Here is a 26,893-nt window from a genome sequence, read left to right as displayed (position 1 = left end):
CTAGATTCAACTGGAGTATCTTCTTTTGTAGAGTAAAACATTCTAGTTAAATATACATTATAGTTTTTTTTTTTTTTTGGTTAATATGAAAAACTGATCCATGTGAACATGGATTTCGGTATATTTAATTCGATATTAAAGGTCAATCACGGGCGAGTATTGTAGTTGAGTACTAACGTCAAGAAAATAAAAAATTCACAAAAAAAAACCTCAACAAAAAAATTATGTGGTGTCATGGGACACCAGGAAGGAACGAAGTTCCTTCGGATAGTGAATAGATAATTTGAAAAAAAAAGTTGAATTTTATATATATTTTCTAATTCTTGATTTTTTTAAATTTTGTTGATTGGTTTTTAATTAAGTACAGTAGTAAGTAGTATTTAGGAAATTTAGTATTTTAGAAAATAACTAATACCGTAAAATAAAATAAATCGAACAAAATAATAATAATAATTGTCTGTGCAATACAAGATCAGGTGGTCAAGACGAACAACTACCGAAAGCACGTCCTGAAGGATGGCACTCCCGACTTCTGTCGGTCATCCCGGTGAGTCACTCAGACATGTGCTTTCGGGTTGTTCTGCGCTTGCTAATACTGAGTACTTGCACAGACACAACCAAGTGGCCAAGATTCTCCACCAAGAGCTTGCTCTTATGTACGATCTCCTGGAACAGAGGATGCCGTATTACCAATACTCACCGGTGCCAGTACTCGAAAGCGACGGAGTCCGGCTCTACTGGGACCTGCCTATCACCACAGACAGGACGATACTGGCGAACAAGCCTGATATCGTGGTGATGGACAGGGCACGGTCGAGGGTATTTTTAGTGGACATCACCGTCCCGTATGACGAGAACCTCGTGAAAGCCGAGACTGAGAAAAAACGTAAATATCTGGATCTGACGCACGAGATTGTCGACATGTGGGGTGTGGGGTCCACTGAAATAATCCCTATCGTAATATCTGCCAACGGTTTGATCCCGGTTAGCCTCGCTCACCATCTGAGGCAACTGGGGATCCGGGACGGTTCGCTCGCAGCCAGGATGCAGAAGGCGGTGTTACTTGACTCGGCTAGGATTGTTCGCCGGTTTCTCAGCCTACAGCCCTAACCCCCGGACGTTTGATCTCCCTGCCGGGGCGTATTCCTCCACTCGCTTATATTTATATATGTAAGTATAAGTTAATTTACTATATTGTCTATATAAGTAGTTATTATAATATATGTATCTACTAGCTGACCTGGCGAACTTCGTATCACCTTATTTTTTTCTGAAATATAATAATAACATAATATATCAAAATAAAATATAGCTTATCTTTTAAGTTGGATCAAACTGCACACGGTGTGCAAATTTGACTAAAATCGGACACGAGATTTATATATATTAAGATTATGTATTGGGCGGGCGGAGTGACATTCAGTGAAATAATAATAATAATAATAATTCAAACTCTTTAAGTGAAATAAAAAAACATGTCTTTATTTTTGTCGACAGTATAAAATTACATAAATAATTTAAAAAAAAGTTTACTAGTAATATTTTAGTTTTACAAACATCACATTATAAAGGCGTGTGACTGATATTACGTCACTTCCGTTATATATTTTTCTTACGGTTTTACTTTTACTCCTATTTTTCAGTTCGGTCGCCCAGCCAAATGTCAAGCCTGCCGTAAGGTACTTCGTTCCATTAAAAGAAAGTTAAGGTACATAGCAAAAATAACAATCTATAAAATAAAATTTACATCTTGATATTACGCACATTACAAACTTAGGTAATGTACTTAGTAAGTAAACATTCGGAAACATAAGAGTAAAAAGTGACAAAAAATTTATGAAATAATAACTGCATGCATTTTTAATTAGATTATTTCAATTTAATATTTTTTTACTTATTAAAAACACGAACACTAATTGAATATATTAATCTTAAAAACAACTTTTTTGTGTTAAGCATGCTTCACAATACATCCCTATCATTCGCTCAGCCTTGTGACATTTCATATTCAGTTTCAAAGATGGCGGTCTTGTCGCAGTTGCTATTCTTTGCTAAACAATAACGAGAAAATTGATATAACCAACTATTTTTATCACATTTCCCAGAAATTTGTGCAAAACATAGAATCAATAATATTTATATATTAAGTTAACTATTACGATAATGTCATATTAAGTGAACCCATGGCTTCCAATGTGCAAGATTCACCTGTATATCAGCAGACGTTCGTTGAGGAGATTGATTATAATGAAATTCAAGAGTTGACGGTATATATATAACGTTTTCACTTCTATCTGTTTCACAGTGATTTTTAAATAACCATAAATGTATGCATAGGTCGTTGGGAAGGGGGCGTTTGGAGTAGTATGGAAGGGCTTATGGCGGAATAAATTCGTGGCTGTTAAACATATAAACTCAGAAGTGGAAAGAAGAGAATTTGCTACAGAAGTCCGTCAACTTTCACGTGTCTCACATCCCAATATTGTAAGACTATACGGCGCGTGTACCCAAGGTGCTCAAGTGTGTCTTGTTATGGAATATGCTGAAGGCGGCTCATTGTACAATGTTCTTCATAATCGCCCAAAACCTAAATACTCAGCTGCTCATGCTATGAGTTGGGCACGACAATGTGCAGAGGTATTAATTTTTTCCATAATAATAATAAGTGAATGGGTCGAGTAGTAGAAATTTAGTGTAAAATCCAGATAAGTATTTGTACTTAATATAAACAAAAATACGTAAATTTCTATCTTCTGGTAGTTTCATTAAAACAATGAAAATTTATTTTAAACCTTATTAGACTCAAGTTTGACATGTATTCTCTTAAAAGTTTAGACTGCTTTTATTTGTATACATTCCAAATAAAATTAAATAAATATTAGAAACTGAATTTTACTGCAATAATATTATTTTGTGTTTTCAGGGTGTAGCCTACCTTCATGCAATGAAACCAAAGCCATTAATACATAGGGACCTAAAACCACCAAACCTGCTATTAGTTGCGGGTGGACAAAAATTGAAAATATGTGATTTTGGCACTGCAGCTGATAAAGCCACTTATATGACAAATAATAAAGGAAGTGCTGCGTGGATGGCACCAGAGGTATTAAATTATTGATTTAGAACATATTTTTATAGAAATAGAAAGTAAATGTGTCACTTGACATGATTTAAAAAAAAACATGAAGTAACTATCCTATACAACTTTCTCTTGCACCATACTCCTAGCTGGTTTAATGCAATAAAATAAAAAAATTGAAATCGAGAAAATTTAGTTTTGAGGTTTGGATTTGTTCAAAGTAAAATAATGGTATTATATAACATGGGTTGATATAATTTATAATTCTAATAATTATAGAAGTGTAATGGTTGATATTTTTATATCTTTATTATGGACTTTTGTTTATATGTACATAACAGTCCTATACTATACTTCTCCTATACTAAAACCAACAATTTTAACATTTTTAAATAAACTAAATTATAATACTAAATTATTGCTAGATCTTAATCTCGCTTCAATTGCTTCAGCCTGTAATATCCCACTACTGGACATAGGCCTCTTTCCCCATGTAGGAGAAGGATCAGAGCTTAATCCACCACCCTGCTCCCATGCGGGTTGGCGGATATATTCCCTACTATGAGTAACAATCACTATCAGGTGTACATGATAACAACTGGGACCAACGGCTTAACGTGCTCTCCGAGCCACGTGGGGAGACCCACTAGGACTTCACAAACACCCAGACCATGGCAAACACCTGTATGACCAATACAAATGTTTGTCATGTGCGGAGATCGAACCCACAACCGCCAGCGTAACAGGTACAATCCATGACTGTGATTGCTGCGCCAACGCGGCGTCTTCTTCTTCTATTTAGTAGTATTAGATCTTAATCTAATACTACTAAATACAAACTCTCAAATCATCAAGATCTGATTGAACAAACCGACTCCCAATAGCAATGGTAATATAATTTTATAAAACAGTAAATGAAGTTTACTATGTTTTACCACACAGTAGACAATTATCTACAAGGAAGCTCTACACAAACCTTCACAGTAATATTACGACTATTTAAAACTGTGGCAAATTGCCTTATGAGATAGTACTCTTAATTAAATTGTAACAACCACATAAATTTGAGCTAAGTTTTTACAGCTGTGAGTTGTGGTGTTGTGATTAATAAATGTATGTGATAAAGGGCAGTGCCTGTATATAATACTATTTTTAAATTTTTAATGAATTTTATAGTATAAGATAGATACAGCATATTAATAAACAATTTTTGTTTTTCTGTTCAATTCCCGCCTGAGTCTGGTTGTAATATTTGTATTTATATAAGTATTTATATGTATATGTTTTATTTCTATGTATATTTATCAAAAAAAAAAAATTGCTGCAACAGTCAGCTGTTACCTATAACACAAGAATTAAGTTGCTTACCATAGGAACAGACAAACTGTGTGTGTATGTTTTAAGATATTTATTTATATCATCCATTTATAATATCCTTTTTTACTTCACTTCCACTCTTTTTACAAATATTTTCCTTAACTATTTAGCCATTATAAATATGAAGAATCTTAAGTATCGCTCACTTTCTATCACAGTCCACTGCTAGTCATAGGCCACCCTGTGCTTGCACCTAATGATTATAGTACATAATTGTGTTTGCTAGCAAACGAAAAAAAACTGACTTCAATTACATCGACAAGTAATGCAACGTAAGTAGACGAAAAAAATTAAAAAACAAACTAGTTGTCAGTACGATTTTCGAGGGTTCCCCTCGATTTCTCTGGGATTCCATTATCAGATCCTGGTTTCCTTATTATGATACCATCCTTGGGATATCTCCTTTCCAACAAAAAAAGAATGATCAAAATAAGTTCTTAAACGACGAAGTTATCCCCGAACATACATAAAATATATGAATTTTGAAGTCAGTTAAAAAAGAATATCAAACAGGCTATTAAAACGAATATTTTCAGTTATTAATAAGAATTTTACAGATTATATTTGCTACATTTTTTGTCTGGGTTTTCTTAATAGAACCAGTACTTAAATGTGGTAGTAGTTACTTTAGGAAGAAATAACTTTATAAATAAATATAATATTGATTTCCTACAAACCTGTCTAAATAAAGTGTATTTTTTATTTTTAATAATGCCTATTTCTTTTTGTATCTTTAACACTGTTAATAATTCAGTTGAACCTCAAATGTAAATCCTAATAATTAAAATATTTTTATTATTTATTGTAGGTATTTGAAGGATCATCATATACAGAGAAATGTGATGTTTTTTCGTGGGGTATTATATTATGGGAAGTGCTTTCGAGGAGGAAACCCTTTGAAGAAGGTGGTTCTGCATATCAAATAATGTGGGCAGTACATACAGGTACAATCTTTAACTTACAGTTTTCCACTAACTAAACGTTTACAAAAAATTTTCATTAACAATATTTCGGGTAAAATAAAAAGAAGTAATACCAAAAGTTACCATAAATAATTATAATGACATATATATGATAACATTTGGTACATATGTACCACATGTATATATAGTAAGGACGAGGAGCGCGGAGAATTTCGTACATTGACCCTTCATCTTTTGTCTTTGTCGCTCCCGTATAAACATATTGCCGTTGCGCTCACACAGGTGTAGTGACAGCCATATTCACAGATTGTCAACCTTTTTAATTTTTTTTTACCAAATTTAAGTCACAAGATTCATCGTTTTTTATTTTTAATTTAACTCAAAAGTTAACATTACTTATATTAAATGCGAATGTGTGTTTATTGGTATCTTTTGCACACAGCAACAGATATAAGATTTTTTCGCTATATATATATATATATATATATATATATATATATATATAGAGAGAGAGAGAGATTTCTATGATTAAACAAAAAAATATTTTATTCTGTGACTAGACCGATCCACGGGCAGACACAGATTTAGTGTACTGTATATACATAATTTCAATCCAACATCCCAAATTCTAAACTTTACCGATTTTTTAATGCTTCGTACTTTATATAAAAAATTTGAGAACCACTGGCAGTAGGCAAAAATGTCATTGTACGAAATTCTTCATGCTCTGCGTCCGTACTATATCAATTCTGAATATTTCAATTATCAATTCAAATATTATTCAATACTAAAGGTATTGAATTTTTATTTCATTTATATTTCACTGTTATTTATATTTTTTTGCTATAACAAGACTAACATTGTTGTATCTTATAATGAACGTAACGTTTTTGTTTTCTGTTACATTCCCTTAATAAAGTAGAGTATATCCTTCCTTTACTATAATTATAAAGAAATAAAATAACTAATTGCAATTGTTTTGAAAGGTAAGTTATTTTGAGGAAACCTATAAGTCTCCTACAGGTGGGCAATGGTCTCTTCACTTATGTATGAGATAACGTTATATAACTTTAATATAACTATAGATGTTTAAATACCCTTGTTACACCTGTAACATCCCACTACTGGGCATAGACCTCTTTCCCCATGTAGAAGAAGGATCAGAGCTTAATAAACCACCTTGCTCCAATGCGGGTTGGCGGATATATTCCCTAAAATTAGGACTCATAGAAGTAACAATCGCTATCAGGTATACATGATTACAACCTGGACCGACAGCTTAACGTGCTCTAACAGGCACGGTGGGGAGACAATAAATAATGGCAAAATCTTAAGACACTGGTCTATTACTATGATAATATAAATAAAAACTTGGAAATACAGTCTTGAAATGTGTATTTTATTGTGTTAATCTAAGTATTATTGTGTCAGGTCATTAATAGATTATGATCTTGAACTGCGATTTTTTATTATGTGTACTTATCAAGGTTATTACCTATAAGTCATTACAATGAGTCATTTTTCTATTAATTTACAGTAAGCTATAATAGTAGTATGTTCTTGAATCCTTTTGTTAAGTCATAGTCGGGTAATCATTTGATCTGAGGTCATCAGTGAATATCAATGTACGTACTGTGTGTATTCAGTATAACCTTTGTGCTAAATCAATTCTATTATATTTTCAGGTCAGAGGCCAGTACTTATTGCAGGTTGTCCAGAGCCTATAGAACAGTTGATGACACAATGCTGGCATAAAATACCAGACGAGAGACCTAGTATGGCTAAGGTATTTTACTCTTGAATTTATTTCTTGTCCTTGCTTAAAATAATATAATAGTTATTTTATGATATTTTTTTATATAAAAATAATGAACTAAGTACTAATCTACATGTTAAATATCTATCTACTAATATCTAAGATACCCTCGAAATGTGCTTTTTTACAGGTGGTAGAAATAATGAAAAGTCTATGTGAATTTTTTCCCGGTGCTGACACACCGATAAATTATGATGATCTCGAAGTAGACGAGTCAGAACATTTTGAAGAAGATTTCGGTCCATATAGCACGCATGATAGCTTTGAAACAGAGAGTATTGTCCAGACCCATAACCCTCAATATACAAACGAGATCATGACAAACCCCGTGGTGTATAGAAGTACCGAAACACCCCTATCCCCTAGACCTAGAAGTTTTGTTGAGGCTCAAGTTAGCAAACTTCAAAATCTCATAGCAGCTGAGACTCAACCAAAGGCAACAGTTAGAGATGACGCCGATCAAAGGCCGACTGTTAAAATACAACATCAGTTCAAGCGACCGGAAACACATCTTGAACCAGGAAGATCTGCAAACCGAACATCCAACTCTTTAGTACCATTAGATAAAACTCATATGGCTAGTGAAGCAAGTACACCTCAAGATTCATTGCAAGTAAGGAGTCCTAATGTTTTCAGTGAAAGTTCATCTCCCAGAGGGATATCGCCTTTAGCTAATTACAATATTGGCAATATGAACCCTCGGCATATAGATATAGAGCAATACTGGAACAGAGTGAGTGATAATTCACCAGTACGAACTCCATCTGCGATAAGTACAAACTCTACGAGGAAAGAGGATTATAACCAGAATTACTGTGATAGATTAAGTACTGGAAACAGTCCTATGACACCAACGAACGAATACAATGGTAACTCTCCACGTCTCCCGATGGATACTAGATATGCGACTCCTTTACAAATTGAAGTTGATCCTGTAAGTCAAAAAATATGTGTTTAACAAAAATATTCTGCACTTTGGTATTAAGGTGCGCAATACAGTAGTACATAGTAGTAGAGAGTGTAGTGTACTGTAATTTTAAATCACTAAATCAGACATTATATAATGTTTTCATCTTACATGTGTTCACTGTTTGAATTAATTTTATTAGAAATTTTTATTTTTTAACTACAACTTGTTGGCTAATAGATTTCTAAAATATAAAAATAAGATCCAAGATTTGGTACTGTTAACTTAATATTAACTCTTCTGTTAAGTACCACAAAATCCATTTACTATAGTTTGACTTATTGAAATGTAATAGCTGTAATATTAAATACAATTCTAATGTTATTTTCCAGAATGTATGGGAGTTGAAGGATTTCAGAGATTCACTGGGTTACGATGACTATATGGATATCAGGAACGCAGACTTCAATAATATACCAGTTGGTAAGTTTTGCATGATTAATTGACATTAATATTATTAAGTTTGAATTAGTGATTTAATAAAAATACCTGTGATTTTTCTTACCAATAATAGCCAAATATATGTCTATGCTACATTACTTGTAAATGATATTGTGTGTTGTACCTATTTCATTGGCACAAACACTATAAGAACAGATAACATAATTAATAAAGTAATTATTAAAAAATAGTTATTCAAACATAAACTTTTAATTTTTTTTTTATTGAAACTATTTAAGGCTTACCTTTTACTAAAAAAAAAAAAGATAGGTACTAAACAAACAATATGGTGCAACCATCAATACCTGCAGTAACTAGCAAAAAAATTTGAACATTCAATGATATACTATTAAAATATTTTAAAATAATAATATTGATTAAATTCTTGAAGATGACTACTAAGTCATCAATATCTTGGATACCAAATCTTATACTCTATTTTAAGTGATATTTTTATTTATTTATTTATTACGTAGTCGACTGTCGACATCGAATAGAAGCTAACATCTAAAATTTAGATTCTAAATATATATAGTATACTTACATGCAAAAAAAAATTTTGGATATATAGGATCCAACAAGTATTTTTAATTACACAAAAAAATGCTTAAATGTACATGCATAAGTTCTTAACAACTGCACCAGATTAAATAATTATTTTTTTGTGTTCGTCGATGTCCGAACAACATTTGTATAAAAGTCTAGTTTAAATTAACATCGCATCAAAATATGATGGGACTAGTCTTTATTTCCTAAAAAAATGAATACATATTATAAATTCAATTATAAGACATTTGTATTAATATATTTTTTGTAAAAACCATATTTTGAATCAATTATCATTGGTCGAACAACCATTATAGCCTAAACTAAAATTAACACAATTCATATCACATTATATATATTATATTCACTATACATAAAATTAGTTAATTATAGCTATTATTTCAAATATGTTTTAAAAAGAAGGCATGAACTAGGTAATATATTGTACTTCCAAAATCACTAAAAGTAATAAATTTTGAAGTGAATTCAACAAAATTTCCAGCTTTTCCTAATTATTTAATGATATTCGTCATAGTCAATATTAGGTTTAATTAAAAATTCCCACAGAAAAAAATAGGCTTTGAAGTAGTGTAGCGTGTGTCACGTTGTATATGTTGCAGTCAGAACTCTTAACCAGTCAAAAGTACTATTGACTAGCAAAATCAGTCAAAAGTACTTTTGACTGGACAAGTTGGTCAAAAGTGGTTTTGACTGAAAGTTATTGGTTATTAGTACTTTTGACTGCAAATTTGCGGTTAAAAATACTTTTGACTGACGCTCTCCGCCAAAAGTAGTTTTAACTGCAAAAAAGCGTCAGTCAAAAGCACTATTAACTCGTTAGATGTGAATAAATTTAGTCAAATGATCCTGATAAACCATAATAAATTTGTGCCCGCGATCTTCTTGCGACTGCAGATCGACTTGGCAGCGGCTGTTCATTTCAGTGTGTAGGATCGGTTTCTAAACATGACCCATCCTTTTCTTGCTTTTCTTCCTTTGGCATACTTCGCACATTGATAAATATATATTAATCATTTCTTTTGTAACATTAGCGTACTTTTTTGCCGTTTCATTCTTAAGTCTATCGCGACCACCATGCCCTATAGAAATATGAGCAGCATCAATAATGTCGTAGATTTCCACAGCCGGTAAAAATATTTGACAGGTTCTGTGTTTGTAACTAATTTTTTTATACCACAAACTTCAATGTGTTAAAGCGTTATAGTCTACTGTACTGTAATGGTGTTTCCTTTTCATTAAATTTCGCGTCTTCCACATCCATTGCAAACTTTTTAAATTTTTCTTTTGTCATCACATTGAAATGACTATCTTTCATATCTTCCATCGCTAAAATTTTTTGCAAAAAGCCTTCTTTCTTTTCGTAGTCACTCATTTTTGTTCTAATATCAGCACGTTCTCCACTAATAATGAGTAGGTAATATAAAAGTTTATATGTGCGTTTGTCGTTATTTTTATCGACCGCCTTAACTTTTTAAGAGTTTTGACTGATACAACCAGTCAAAACCACTTTTGACGGAATAATTTATTCAAAAGTACTTTTAACCAGCTCCATTGGGCAAAAGTACTTTTAACTGTTATTTTAGTCAAAAGTATTATTGACTAAAGCAAACGGTCAAAAGTACTTCTAACTAATTTTGCCAGTCAATAGTGCTTTTGACTGGTTAAGAGTTTTGACTGCAACATATGTTGCAGTCAAAAAGTCAAATTCTTGACAAACAGATATCACACTCATGACTACGGAAGTGCGATCTGATAAAGCACTTTTCATTACTCCAACATACTTCTTTTTTTAAGCCGATCAACAAATTATTTTTAAATATTCTATGCTCAATATATATACAACGTATATATGTTGCAGTCAAAACTCTTAACCAGTCAAAAGCACTATTGACTGGCAAAATTAGTTAGAAGTACTTTTGACCGTTTGCTTTAGTCAATAATACTTTTGACTAAAATAACAGTTAAAAGTACTTTTGCCCAATGGAGCTGGTTAAAAGTACTTTTGACTAAATGATTACGTCAAAAGTGGTTTTGACTGGTTGTATCAAAACTCTTAAAAAGTTAAGGTGGTCGATAAAAATAACAACAAACGCACATATAAACTTTTATATTACTCATTATTAGTGGAGAACGTGCTGATATTAGAACAAAAATGAGTGACTAAGAAAAGAAAGAAGGCTTTTTGCAAAGAATTTTAGCGATGGAAGATATGAAAGATAGTCATTTCAATGTGATTTTTTTTTAACCGACTTCAAAAAAGGAGGAGGTTCTCAATTCGACTGTATTTTTTTTTTTTTTTTTTTTTTTTTTTTTTTTTTTTTTTTTTTTTTATGTATGTTACATCAGAACTTTTGACCGGGTAGACCGATTTCGACAAATTTTGTTTTAATCGAAAGGTGGTGTGTGTCAATTGGTCCCATTTTAATTTATTTGAGATCTAACAACTACTTTTCGAGTTATATCTAATAATGCGTTTTTACTTGACGCTTTTTTCGTCGACCTACGTTGTATTATACCACATACTTTTCTACTGGATGTCCCGATTTTGATAATTCTTTTTTTGTTGCAAAGAGGATATCCCTAGTTTGGTACCATGGTCAGGAAAACAGGATCTGATGATGTAATCCTAGAGAAATCGAGGGAAACTCTCAAAAATTCGCAATAACTTTTTACTGGGTGTACCGATTTTGATAATTTTTAATTTAATCGAAAGCTGATGTTTATCATGTGGTTACATATAAATTTTATCGAGATCTGATAACTACTTTTTGATTAATCTTTGATAACGCGTATTTACTTGACATTATTTTCGTCACCTACGTTGTATTATACGTTATATCTTTTTACTGGGTGCACTGATTTTGATCTTTTTTGTATAAATCAAAAGCTAATACTTGTCATGTCGTCCGTTTTAAATATGATTGAGATATAATGAGCAATTTTTGAGTAATCTTTGATGACACGTATTTACATGACGATGTTAAGACGACTGTGGTCATGTTCAATACTTTGCCACAACGCCATCTATCAAAATTTAATGAAATTACTTCGTTCACTATCGACCAAATTACAATATTCCACTAGAGTAGAGAGTAGCAGTTTATTCGTTATAAATATATTTGAGCTTTTAATTTTTAAGTTATCGCTAATATTGGGTATTTACTTGGCTATTTTACGTCGACCAACGTTATATTAACCTCATTACTATTTTACTGGGTGGACCGATATCGATGATTCTTTTTTTAGTCGATAGGTGGTGCTTGTCATGTGGTCCTATTTAAATATAATTGAGATTTGACTCGAACTTTTTGAGCTATAATTGATATGGCGTATTTACTTGACTGTTTTTGGAGTTTTCTCCTTAAGAATTGATTTTCATTTAAGGCCCCGGAATGAAAAAATGTGAACAGTAAAATCTACTGAACGAATGACCTTATAAGAGATGGCGTTCATACGTTTTCTAATAACGCAATTCGTTTCCGCTAGATGGCGTTATTAGATTCATTTATTTACAATTTGATATAGTATTAATATATTTCTTAGACTAGTAAGCCTTTTTTGTGCCTATTTAGACAGTTGATATGAAGGGGTAAACTCCAGTCGTGCATCGGAGCTGTGTGAAAACATGAACATTACATATTTTTAATAAAAAAGACATAAGCCGTAATTCAATTTAAATCCGCTTCAACTAAAAAACCCGCCGTAATAAGCGATATCAGCGCTTCGCGCGAATCAACGACGGGCCTTTTATGAAATTTCTGCCTACAATCGCTAACAAAATGTTAGAAATAACAGTAGAACATTATATAATCCTACAATTTTATAATGTCGCGCGTTATATGGAATACGAACAAAGTATTGTGTTTTTAACATTGGTTGGTTTAACGATGAGAGTAGGCACAGCCTAAGAATAACATGTCAAATCAAATTGTTTTGAATTCGATACCGTTTTTACCAATAATTATGACTTTTGACACGGTTGCATAATCGCAACTTTCCACAGATTAATTTCGTAATAGTAGTAATCTAGTAATTCGCTTTGAATTTTTCGTTTGTGCATTTTTGTTATTAGTGAAAATAATAATATATGAGTGATGAATAAGTTTACTTGTGAAATATGTAACGGAGATGTGTGTTTGATGAAATTAAATAGTGCATCGAAATTCAACACGTTCGATTTTATAGACAAATTAAAAATTGTTCAGGCGTATCGATTTAACACTTATATAACAATGACGTTATAATTTTTTTCATTTATTAATAAATAAACAAGTACTTTCATTAACCGACTTCCAAAAAAGGAGGAGATTCTCAATTCGACTGTATTTTTTTTTTTTTTTTTTTTTTATGTATGTTACATCAGAACTTTTGACCGTGTGGACCGATTTTGACAAATTTTGTTTTAATCGAAAGGTGGTGTGTGCCAATTGGTCCCATTTAAATTTATTTGCGATCTAACAACTACTTTTCGAGTTATATCTAATAATGCGTTTTTACTTGACGCTTTTTTCGTCGACCTACGTTGTATTATACCGCATAACTTTCTACTGGATGTACCGATTTTGATAATTCTTTTTTGTTAGAAAGGGGACATTCCTAGTTTAGTACCATGATAAGGAAACCAGGATCTGATGATGGGATCCTAGAGAAATCGAGGGAAATTCTCGAAAATTCGCAATAACTTTTTACTAGGTGTACCGATTTCGATAATTTTTAATTTAATCGAAAGCTGATGTTTATCATGTGGTCACGTATAAATTTTATTAAGATCTGATAACTACTTTTTGAGTAATCTTTAATAACGCGTAGTTGCTTGACTATTTTTTCGTCGATCTACGTTGTATTACTTGTCGATGTAATTGAAGTCGGTTTTTTTTTATGTTATGTTACTAGGTCGGCAAACAAGCGTACGGCTCACCTGATGGTAAGCGATTACCGTAGCTTATAGACACCTGCAACACCAGAAGCATCGCAAGCGCGTTGCCGACCCAATCCCCAATCCTCCCAGGAGCTCTGGTCACCTTACTCACCAACAGGAACACAATATTGCTTGAAAACAGTATTATTTTGCTGTGATTTTCTGTAAGGTCGAGGTACTACCCCAGTCGGGCTGCTCCATATTTTGAGCAGGAAATTCCTGCTGTGCCCTACCTCAGTTCAAATGACAAAAGAAAAATTTAAAAAGTTTGCAATGGATGTGGAAGACGCGAAATTTAATGAAAATGAAACACCATTACAGTACAGTAGACTACAACGCTTTAACACATTGAAGTTTGTGGTATAAAAAAATTAGTTACAAACACAGAACCTGTCAAATATTTTTGCCGGCTGAGGAAATCTACGACATTATTGATGCTGCTCATATTTCTATAGGGCATGGTGGTCGCGATAGACTTAAGAATGAAACGGCAAAAAAGTACGCTAATGTTACAAAAGAAATGATTAATATATATTTATCAATGTGCGAAGTATGCCAAAGGAAGAAAAGCAAGAAAAGGATGGGTCAGGTTTAGAAACCGATCCTGCACACTGAAATGAACAGCCGCTGCCAAGTCGATCTGATTGACATGCAGTCGCAAGAAGATCGTGGGCATAAATTTATTATGGTTTATCAGGATCATTTGACTAAATTTATTCACATCTAACGAGTTAATAGTGCTTTTGACTGACGCTTTTTTGGAGTTAAAAATACTTTTGACGGAGAGCGTCAGTCAAAAGTATTTTTAACCGCGAATTTGCAGTCAAAAGTACTAATAACCAATAATTTTCAGTCAAAATCACTTTTCACCAACTTGTCCAGTCAAAAGTACTTTTGACTGATTTCGCTAGTCAATAGTACTTTTGACTGGTTAAGAGTTCTGACTGCAACATATATACGTTGTATATATATTGAGCATAGAATATTTAAAAATAATTTGTTGATCGGCTTAAAAAAAGAAGTATGTTGGAGTAATGAAAAGTGCTTTATCAGATCGCACTTCCGTAGTCATGAGTGTGATATCTGTTTGTCAAGAATTTTTCGCTATTTTGATGAATAATTTAATTTGTTATGTATGATAGCTTAAGATATGGGTTTGACATGACAGATAGTCATTTAGAAAAACCTCTGAAAATAAATATAAAATAAAAAAGGAATATATTCACTATTAGATTACATGTTTTATTCTGTTACAAATGGTTCCTAAACGATTTTATTTAACTTTTGATACTAAAATGATTTACACTAATTGTTATTGGTTTGAAACCCATTCATATCAGAAGCTTTCTCAGTAAAAAAGTATCGTAATAGAGATTGATCCGGCTGAAAATGTTCATATTCTTTAATAATTATGTGCACTTAGGAGTAATGGCTCAATATTTCTCACAAAAGTTGCATGCATTTTCTTTATATCATCACAATCAACCGAAAGCGAAATAAATTGGAATAATTGTGTTTGTTCCATGAAAAAAAAAATAACCTAAATTAATTTACATTGACTAGTAATACAATAAAAAGACAATTAAATGCGCATTATTATAGACCCTATTATAAATTACCATTATATGTGCCCGGAGTTTTTACACGGGTTTTTTTAAGGAATAAATATTCTATAGCCTTCCTCGGTAAATAGACTATTCAACATCAAAAAACCTCAACCAGTAGTTCCTGTGATTAACCCGTTTAAACAAACAAACTTTATAGCTTTATAATATTAGTATTTGCTAGTCAGTGTCGTCTTTAAAGTGGACCAAAAAAGAAAGAAATCGGTAACTACATCCAGTAATAATTTTGTTTGCTTGTAAACAAAAAAAAAAAAAAAAACGACTTAAATTACATGTACCAGTAATATAACGTAGGTAGACGAAGAAATAGTCATGTAAATGCGTATTATTAGAGATAACCCAAAAAGTAGTCGTCAAATGTTGATCAAATTAAATGGGAACACACGTCAAGCATCAGCTTTCGAATATAACAAGAATCATCGAAATCATCGAATACATAAAAGAAAATGCAGTCGAATTGACAACCTCCTTTTTTGATGCTGGCTAAAAAGTTATGAGGTAACACACAAAATGTTGATAAATTGAGAACCCCAACCTTTTTTTTTTAAATTAGTTAAAAAATATACCAGAGTTAAATTTGGAATAATTGTGTTTGCAGGCAAACGAAAAAAAACCGACTTCAATTATATCGACAAGTAATACAACGTAGGTAGACGAAAAATTAGTCAAGTAAATACGCATTATCAAAGATTACTCCAAAAGTTGTAATCAGAACTCGATGACATTTATATGTGACCACATGATAAACATCGGCTTTCGATTAATTTAAAAATTATCAAAATCGGTACACCCAAGTTATGCGAATTTTCGAATTTCCCTCGATTTCTCTGGGATCCCATCATCAGATCCTGGGTTCCTTATCATGGTACCAGGTACCAGGGATATCTCCTTTCCAACAAAAAATTATTATCAAAATTGGTTCATAAACGACGAAGTTATCCCCGAACATACATAAATTTATATATATATATATACACGGTCGAATTGAGTAACCTCTTCTTTTTTTGAAGTCGGTTAAAAAAACTAAAAGTAAATACGAAACATTCATCAAATTATACTAAACAAAGCTTTATCGGTCGAGAATCGAGATTCATCGTTGTTTATTCATTACAAACACGAGACTAGTCTAAAGTTAAACCAATGCATCACGCTGTGAGCAACGACATCGAAATGGAGTCCTTTGCCAGGACATGCGCGTGCGCTGAATCATCGACGCTTTATTTATCTGTTACTTTACTTTTTTCTTTTTAATTTATAAATAATGATTTATAGTTATTGTTTTAAATTCACACTTTCATAATCTTAAATAACCCTTGATTTTTTACCTCGGTGTATTTGGTGTGTTTATGAAGCGTAACTTTATAATTATTGGAATCAATACAAATATTTTTTAATTGTTTGCTCGCATACAAAAAAAAATAGCAACTTCAATTACATTGACAATAGTCAAACAAATACGCATTATTAGAGATAACGGAAAAAGTACTCGTCACATCTTGATCAAACCTAAATGAGACCAATGAAATATTTTTTTTCCATGTTCAAGCAGCCAGCTGACGTACAATCCACCATGATAATATGGTCAGTTGACTTTATTTTTACTTCAAGATATTAGGTAAACTATAATACGACAAATTTTAAAGTGACAGGTAATGACTAGAAAAAAAAATCTTTTTTCTTCTCCATGCGTGGGAGGCTGCCACTGCCAATTACAATATTCAGCAGCTGACGGTCCCGATTATTCATGATATAAATCCTAAACGCATTTTACGAAGTTTTGATTCGGAAGAAATTGGTCATGAATATCTGTCACTGGCTTGCGGATCATTAAGTTAAGCTTACCACAGTATATTAGTGAAAAACTGCATCTAAATCGGATAAGTCGTTTGTGAGATAAGCGTGCACAAACATATTTACATTTTTATTATATGTTTTGGATATTGATGATGATGAAATACGCTATACTGGACACTGTTTTTGTAAGGTTTTACTTTTTCGCGGAATCTCGTCTTTTTAATGTATAAATTGTTTTATTATATGATGATACCGGCAATATCAATACTTATCTAGGTGCATAAATTGTATAATAATATAGCTGTTTAAGTAATTAAAGGTTTTTTTAACTATCCAACGGAAACTCTTTAATTTTTCGGGATCAAAAGTGTGCTATATGTTGGATAGGGATATAAGCTACCACCATACAAAATTTCATTTAAATCGGTCGTCGTTTCAGAGATTAGCCCGTACAGAGAAACAAAAAAATAGGAAAAAAAATTTAAATTAGTTCTATTTCACTATTTACATCTGACTCGTTTTTTAGCCCTTTTTTGTTCATTTAACAGACATTCGACTTCTAGTTTTATTAAATGTATAGATTATATCAACCATGATGATATATAATTTTAAAAATGTTTCCTTTTTAATAATAATTTAAAGAGATAATTTTAAGAAGTATAAATGTGTATTTGTAGAATATAAACCTTTAGTTTGCATTTGTAGTTTCCAATAAATTAAATGAAAAAAAATGATACATATAAAATTATAAATAATTAATATTAAAATAAATATATATAAATATGAACCCAGACATAGTCAGGATTTAAACCCACGACCCACCTACTACAAATTACGCCAACGGACTAATCAAATGTTTTATCCGTCCACTAACGTCTTAACAGCTACATGACTCGACGTATATAATACAAACTGAAACTTGATTTATAAGGCGGATAAGACGAAAACAGCCAATCTGAGACTTTAGTGGAAACCTGTGAAACAGACTCTGTGACTGTATTGTCATGTAAATATGTAACTAGGCCGACAAACAAGCGTACGGTTCACCTGATGGTAAGCGATTACCGTAGCTTATAAACGCCTGCAACACCAGAAGCATCGCACACGCGTTGCCGACCCAATCCCTGGGAGCTCTGGTCACCATACTGACCAAACACCAACAGAAACTGCTTGAAAACAGTATTAGTATTATTTAACTGTGGTCTTCTGTAAGGTGGAGGTTCTACCCCAGTCGGGCTGCTCCATATTTTGAGCAGGAAATTTCCTGTTGTGCCCTACCTCAGTTACATGCATATATAGTTTATGTATTTAATATTTTTAAATAACAATATCAATACCAATTGCATTATTTATGTAACAATACAGTAAATTAAAACTGACACCAAAATTATTTTCATCAAACCAAAATCACTACAATTTTAAAGTAAATACTTTTACTATGAAATAATAATAATAATTACAGCATAATTAACCAGCAATATGTACAAAATATAAATAAAAAATGAGTCAGATAAACTTCTCCCCAATGATTAATCAGATGTTATCTTGTTTTTGGCACGAAAATGGTATATGACAAGAGTTCATATCGTTTTGGCATTGTTTTGGTCTACCGTCCATTTCTTTTATATCTAATGCCGGGTTATTATTTTATAATAGATTTATAACAATGATATTTAAAAAAAAAGTGATACTTTATCATTTTTAACCTTACGGACATTTCTATACTTATTTTTTTTTTTTTTTTATTAAAACCATTGTGTAAATTTTCTAATCTAACAAAAGCTGTTCAATTTAATTTTTTCTTTCAATTTTCATTTGTACAAACATCCTGAGCGTACATGCATTTCGGCGATTTATTTTTATTTATAATTTTAATTAAAATGTTATGTTGGCTTTAGTAGAAACTACTTAATCCATAGGACCGTATAACTACTTCCAAATATTGGCAAAGTCATATAATATATGGATATATTGACAACTTAACACGACATTGACGAACGAAAACATGACCTAGTAAAATACCATAAAATCAAATTCAAAATCAAAAATAGCTTTATTCAAATAGGCTCCAAGAGCACTTTCGAATCATCATTTTACAAATTAAAACTTTAAAAATAAATTATTATTTTTTGTAAAAGTACCACCGATTCGGAATGTAGATTCTGCAGAGAAGAATCGGCAAGAAACTCCGCAGTTACTCTTTTGAAAAATAATATATAAATTGTGTTTTAGTACTAAATTAGTAACATGTTGCATAAAATACAGCGTCACTAAGTCCACACATCTTTATCAACGCTGTAATCCTGCATCGAATAATAAGCTTTATCTATTTTTTTTTTTTAATTTAAATTTATGTTGTGTGTGGAATTCTCTGCCAGTTGCCATAATTATGTTAATCCGAATCAATTGTTGTTTTTAAATGTCGCTTGTTTAAATATTATCCTACAAGAGTGGAAGAACAATGAATATTTCTATAACAGTCACTAAATATCAATTTTTAATGAATTATAGTATTTATATTATACTAGCTGCCCGGACAGACTTCGTTCTGTCAGTCATGGTTAATAGTAAAAATTAAATAAATGTAAAAACTGTAATTTTTTAACTTTTTTTGTATCAAAACCTTCCGTGGGCCTAATAAGGAAGGCCTAATATTGGTCGAGCCCTTCTCGAGTTATGCGCTTAGCAACATTCATTTTTATTTATATGGATTTAATAATAAATTTCATATATTAACATGTATCTATTAATTTATAAATATTAATTATTATTATTAAAATATACACTACCTAAGTTTGGTTAGTTGTTTAAAAGGTTGTCTGGCAGAAATTGCTAATAGCAATAAGATCACCGCATTTGCACAATTAACTTATGTATGTTCAGTATATTCCTTTTTATATTATTCACTGTAAAATTTGTGACTGTAATAATTCTTTTATCTATCTATCGTTTTATCGTTAAAAATAAAATATGTTTGAACACGATTGTAAAAAATTATAAGCGTTAATTAGTAGATATTATTACGTACATTTACATCTTAATATTCTGTATGTTATTAATCTACGTTTGAAACGATAAAACATATAGACAGGCCTATTAAAACGAATTTCTGTCGTCTTATTTCTCACATTTAACATTAAGATTTCAGAGAGGCCGCTATTCTCCGAAACATTACAGGAGTAATGGCCTAGCATTTTGATAACAAATAACGGTGCAAAATATCAAGCGTTAGTCACCCATGTTCTGTCCTATTTAACTTAAATTTCTCTAACTTCCTCTATCGTTCAGTGCCAAAACATTGGCATTAATTTTGTCTCCCGTAATAAAAACGAAATCGTGCTATATTTATTAATAGTTCTTTTTACTACTTTTTGTAATAAAAACTCGAAGAAAATCGGGATGTAGGAAGCATAAATTGTCCAATAAACATAACATGACCAATTTCTGCTTTAATTTTATCACAACATAATATATAAAAACGGATTGACAACGTCCATATACTCTAGCGGTAACTGAATCATGGCGTTATTTCGAGCGATGGTACTTTTCGGTATGCCCATAATAGAGTGAAACGTTACAGCGCTACATTTTAGGTGCATTTATAAATTCAGCGATTATACTGAACGGTGTTCGGTCCAGATGTGGTTCGGGACGGTCCCATGTGAGTCACGATTCTCGGAAGAGGCCGCGACTATTTTAGACTGTGTCCGCTTACCTTCTAGGAACTATAGTGGGACCAACGACCGATCGCAACACCAAAGTATTGTTAGATCGGGAACGCGGTTCCTTTTGCTGTTTCCTTGTTTTATTCTTGTTAGACCGTTTACGTTCGCGTCCAGGAAACTCTAAACTTTTATACGTATTTATGTGTATTCCTGGATTCGATCAGTTTTAGTTGTTTTGAGTGAAATAAGGAAAAAGGAAATAAGAACTAAGATAAGGTTTTTTTTTTCTACATAAAAGTTTTATTAGTTAAAACAATACTACCATCAGTGTTGATTCGTATAAACAAAGATGACTAGACGGATCCTATTTATCCGTTGCTTCCAAACGATGCAAAGTTGAGGCGTGCTATATTATTGTAAAACTTTAATGTAAAATTTAGGTGCTTTAGAACCAATTTTTGTAGTTATTAGTTAAGCGAGCGTCGTGGCGCGTGCCCTGTTGAGTCAGGCCTCGGACGTCAATGCTGTAAGAACAGCATCGCGGTAAAGTAAATAAGTCGTAATATTTTCATGGGTGCCGCCGTGGCGGGCATCCCGCCCGTTATGCGTTGTTCAAATAAACATAAGTGTTGATTTTTATACAGTAAAGCTGGCTTTTAAGAGCCGCTCAGCCCGAGTTTTTATCGATTTCTGCTAAAGATTATACCAATTTATGAATAAAGAACTATCGAATAGTTCATCGCTGCGTAAATTACACTTTTTTTTTTCAATCTATTTATCGAATTCGAGCCGCAATTTTTTGAAACATAACTTTTCGGTGGAGAAGTCTGACTCACAGCAATATCTATTTACGTTAGTAAATTCACGTGTTCCCTGCCGATTTTTATGTCCTAATCGTCGCAATCGTCTTTAGTCCGCGCGAAACATCTCAACAAATCAGTCATGACAGATGCTCTAATGTTAAATCGAGCCGGCACATTTGTCCGATGTCAACAGAAACGCATCGTGCGTGTACGCATGAATCAGCTCGATACAATTAATCTAATTTAAGGTTATCGGGGAGGTATGGGACGGGCTAGTCGTCGCACAGTCTCGCGCCGTCGTTTCGTCCGGCGCATCGCCCATTGCACTGCGATGCATGCGATGCGATTGTGTTCCTTCCCGTTTTTCTCATCCGCGTACCGCGCCTCTCGACCTGTGACCAATGCGTGTGTCAAGGACGATACCTATGTTATAGTCAAGTGAAATGCCGCAAACAGACTGTTCCGTTCAAGTTTCAATAACAGTGCAACCCGATCGTAATAAGTTACAGTTGTTCGTTGACGTTTTCATGAGTGAGTATCATGGATTTTCCTTACCAACATTTATATTATCTAAAAAATTACACACTTATAAATGGTTAATAATTTTGTTTCTTCATACAAAACACAAGAATACTCAAATATTTATATAAAATACCTTTTATCTAAATTTACTATAATAGAACAAAATATCCCCTGGGCTCTGAATCACGTGGCTCATTTATAATCCCCACAAATGATAACCGACAGTGAAATAATAGGCTGTCATAGGGCTTTGCCAAATTTTCTCGGCTAGCGACGATATTGCGTCGAGTGACGCTTTCGACGAGCCGATGAATCACTTCTAATTATTTTATGATGTAGCAGCAAGACTCCATCGTCGCTCATAGTAAACAATAAGAAGAGTCGGCCGCGAGCTCCGTATCGCATATGGCAACGCTCACATTCGGCCGCTGTCCAAAATTACGGCCGCTCTAAATTTATTCCCAATGTTAACTCTTTTGTTGTATCGAGATCTCAAACGACGTAACCTCTTTGAAGATCTTAAAATAATACTGTTTACGTTTTCGTTTATCAAATAGACCCTTTGCACTGAAAAACTTGTTTATTTATCTTGCACGATTTACGTTTGTATTCCTAAAGCTCCACTAGGACTGGCTTTGTAACGGATCAACGCACCAAGCTCCTTTTTTTTGCCGATTAGTAATCTTCGGCAACTGTGGAAATATTTCTCGAACCGACATCAAAACAATAAGTGTATGGAAATAAATGGGGAGCGGTGAGACATTTTGCAGACGGCGCTTAGCGTGATTCAGTCTGGAATACGATTGCCTTTATAGCTTTGATGGTGGTGCGCAACCGGCCGTTGGCATCGGGGAGCGACATGACTAACCGGTGCCCGCTCTAGATACAATCAAAATATGTGACAAGTTTATTTCTATTCGGAACAACATATTCTCGATATACCTCTCCACAAAGTTGAACATCTGCTGATTTTTTTGACGACATAAGTAGGTCGGGGCTCATATCTGCGTCACACGGCCGGCTTCGTACCCAGATTTTACGTTTACGCAAAAACTTTACTCCTCTGTGACCTCGACGCTACAGCACGGTGGCCCGCTAACTGCTACGCTTACTGAAAACATGAATTCAACTGCCGCGTTGAATATTAATAGTTTCTTGTTTACGTTATTTAAAACTAAACGACTTTGTTGTTATGATTTAGTAAATGAAATTGAAATAAAAAACTGAATAACTTATAAAACTAGTAGTGTAATAATAAAAATATTAAAGTTTTCACGTTTTTCCCAAATAAAACGACCTAATGAGAAATACCAAGTGTTCTCTCTTTTTAACCGACTTCCAAAAAAGGAGGAGGTTCTCAATTCGACTGTATTATTATTATTTTTTTATGTATGTTACATCAGAACTTTTGACCGTGTGGACCGATTTCGACAATTTTTTTTTAATCGAAGGGTGGTGTGTGTCAATTGGTCCCATTTAAATTTATTTGAGATCTAACAACTACTTTTCGAGTTATATCTAATAATGCGTTTTTACTTGACGCTTTTTTCGTCGACCTACGTTGTATTATATACCACATAACTTTCTACTGGATGTACCGATTTGTATAATTCTTTTTTTGTTGGAAAGGAGATATCCCTAGTTTAGTGTCATGATAAGGAAACCAGGATCTGATGATGGGATCTCAGAGAAATCGAGGGAAACTCTTGAAAATCTGCAATAACTTTTTACTGGGTGTACCGATTTTGATCATTCTTTTTTTGTTGGAAAGAAGATATCCCTAGTTTAGTACCATGATGGTTACCTTAACCAGAATCTGATGATGGGATCCCAGAGAAATCAAGGGAAAGTCTTGAAAATCCGCAATAACTTTTTACTAGGTGTACCGATTTTAATAATTTTTAATTTAATCGAAAGCTGATGTTTGTCATGTGGTTACATATAAATTTTATTGAGATCTGATAACTACTTTTTGAGGTTTCTTTGATAACGCGTAGTTACTTGACAATTTTTTCGTCGATCTACGTTGTATTACTCGTCGATGTAATTGAAGTCGGTTTTTTTTTTTCGTTGGCGAGCAAACACAATTATTTCCTAGTTAACGTTCTTCCTAACTGGTAAATCTTGATATATGTGTGATCTGTGAAATTAAATATCCCCCTCCAAAACTTTTTCTACTATTTTTGAATTTTTATCAGTAGTAAATTATTATTTTTATAAACAACCACTTGCTTGTAACTGATAACGATTGAAGTGTAATATAACTGGAATACCCAGTTTCATCTTACCGAATATCAATAATCACTTATTGATGGGGATTTGTGATGTCACCATCATTACATAGTATAAAACAAAGTCACTACGCAACGGATTTTGATGCGGTTTTCTTCAGGAAATAGAGTGATTCCAGAGGAAGGCTTATATATATAATACATCCATAATATAGTAGAGGAACACTGATAGTTTTTGCAACCCTGCGAAGCCGGGTCGGGTCACTAGTAGCCTATAAAATATGACGTTATTAATAATAAACGTCTCGAAAAGAAAAATGGGTAAGACATATGATTTGTAACCTTTGAAAATTTTACGTACCCTACCTAGTTATAGAGTGAATATTTTGTTGCACAAAGTATTAAATTATATCCGTGCCTCGGAGAGCACGTTAAGCCGTCGGTCCCGGTTGTTATCATGTACACCTGATGGCGATCGTTACTATTCGTAGGGAATATATCCGCCAACCCGCATTGGAACAGCGTGGTGGATTAAGCTCTGATCCTTCTTCTACACGGGGAAAGAGGCCTATGCCCAGTAGTGGGATATTACAGGCTGAAGCGTAAGCGTAATCTTCAGAAAAATATTAATCGCCTTAAACCTGAGAACGATTTAAATATCTATGATCACATGAATTAAAGAAACATTTTTCAGTTAATTCGACGAATCGAGCGTAAAACATGAAAATTTAACATATTACATGTTGATATTAGTAGCAGTTACCCTCACAATCGAAAATACATCGATTCCTCTAAATTTTACAATGTTTTAAAGTTGTTTACCAATATGCGTTTAATTGAATACAATGTTGTTTCACTATGATTCAGTTTACTACTTTCAGTGTAGGCGGAGCTGCATTAGAGGTTGCACATTAATAACACAATAATATAATTTGTAAGAAAATTAATGATTTTTGTATCATTTATTTATTTTTAACGCATGTGGTCAAATAACTATAATTATCAGAAAAAAGAATACATGTCATTTACTTGTGAAGTTGAGAACATTTTTTGCCGAGTAATTTTCACGTTAAATTAAAAAAAAATCGATCCTTCTACATGGAAACATGGCCTATGCCCAGCAGTTTGATGTTATAGGCTGAATCGTATCGTAAGTATGTTGTTCTTAATAAGAAATGGAAACTATCAAATAATGTTTGCTTATTATTATTAAATAACATTATTTTTATATTTTTAAATAAGATTATCAGGGCCATTCATAAACTACGTCACACGAATTTCACGATTTTTTGACCCCTCCCTGACCATTCTGTGACGTGCTTGTTACAGATAGTCACACTTAAGAGACCTAGTGTGACGTCATATATTTTGCAATTTTACTCCTAAAAAATACTATTTATTAAGTTAAAACATCAGTTTCATCATTATTGTTATTTTCTTTTAAATCATTTTCCAAAAAATCATCATTCCAAAATAAGTATAAAAAAAAAAAATAATTGTAATACTAACAATTACGTTTCTTATTTTATGAAATATGATGCCACAAAATTTTGCACCTACCCCTTATTACACACACAATGTCACACTTTGTGAACCCTCGCCCTTAAGGTGTGACGTAATTTATGGGCGGACCCTTAAGTTAATTGAGTAGTTTTCTCATATTATCTATAGTTATATGATTCTTATTTCATAACATTATTGCTGATAGTATAATAATAATGTTTGCATTGACTTTTATAATACATTTACTATATTGTAGTGTTATTTACCTAGATATCGTAAACAGTTGCTAAGCCTATTTTAAAACGAGCACGTATTTTAAAACGCCGCATTTCCTACATTTATAAATTAAACTATAGATTAGGTTATTGTTTTCTAATGTTTATGCGAAACATGTTGTTTGATTATAATATAGATTAGGTTATCAGGTCAAACTGCACCACAATTAGGCGACTAGCTAATAGAAACGCGTTTAGCCGCAATCTAAATTTGTAACTTAGATTAGAGAGAAGAAAAAGTTGATGAATTGTCGAAGCAACAGGAAGCAATACAAAAGCTATTGGCAAGTGTAGTTGTGAAACAGCTCTGACTGAGTCATGCGTGTATTTTGGAGGTGTGCTCCCGAACTAAACAGCATTCATACGTCGAGACTACTCTGTAGTTTA

The 26,893-nt window shown here is 32.6% G+C and overlaps 1 protein-coding gene across 1 annotated transcript in view; it reads left to right on the top strand.

Moving 5' to 3' along the window:
- Positions 1–2,015: 2,015 nt before the first annotated feature.
- LOC123660532 (mitogen-activated protein kinase kinase kinase 7) overlaps positions 2,016–26,893 on the top strand; it is a 32,894-nt gene continuing 8,016 nt past the window's right edge. Inside the window, exons 1-7 of the mRNA XM_045595589.1 lie at positions 2,016–2,267; positions 2,338–2,637; positions 2,924–3,103; positions 5,265–5,400; positions 7,065–7,165; positions 7,326–8,129; positions 8,495–8,585. Coding sequence (XP_045451545.1) covers positions 2,184–2,267; positions 2,338–2,637; positions 2,924–3,103; positions 5,265–5,400; positions 7,065–7,165; positions 7,326–8,129; positions 8,495–8,585 — 1,696 coding nt within the window. The 5' untranslated portion in view covers positions 2,016–2,183. The remainder of the gene's footprint in view (positions 2,268–2,337; positions 2,638–2,923; positions 3,104–5,264; positions 5,401–7,064; positions 7,166–7,325; positions 8,130–8,494; positions 8,586–26,893) is intronic.

The sequence above is a fragment of the Melitaea cinxia genome, chromosome 15 (genome assembly GCF_905220565.1).
Source record: "Melitaea cinxia chromosome 15, ilMelCinx1.1, whole genome shotgun sequence".
NCBI classification, from domain to species: Eukaryota; Metazoa; Arthropoda; class Insecta; order Lepidoptera; family Nymphalidae; genus Melitaea; species Melitaea cinxia.
Note: the sequence above shows the minus strand (reverse complement) of the source record. Positions and strands in the feature narration are given on the sequence as shown.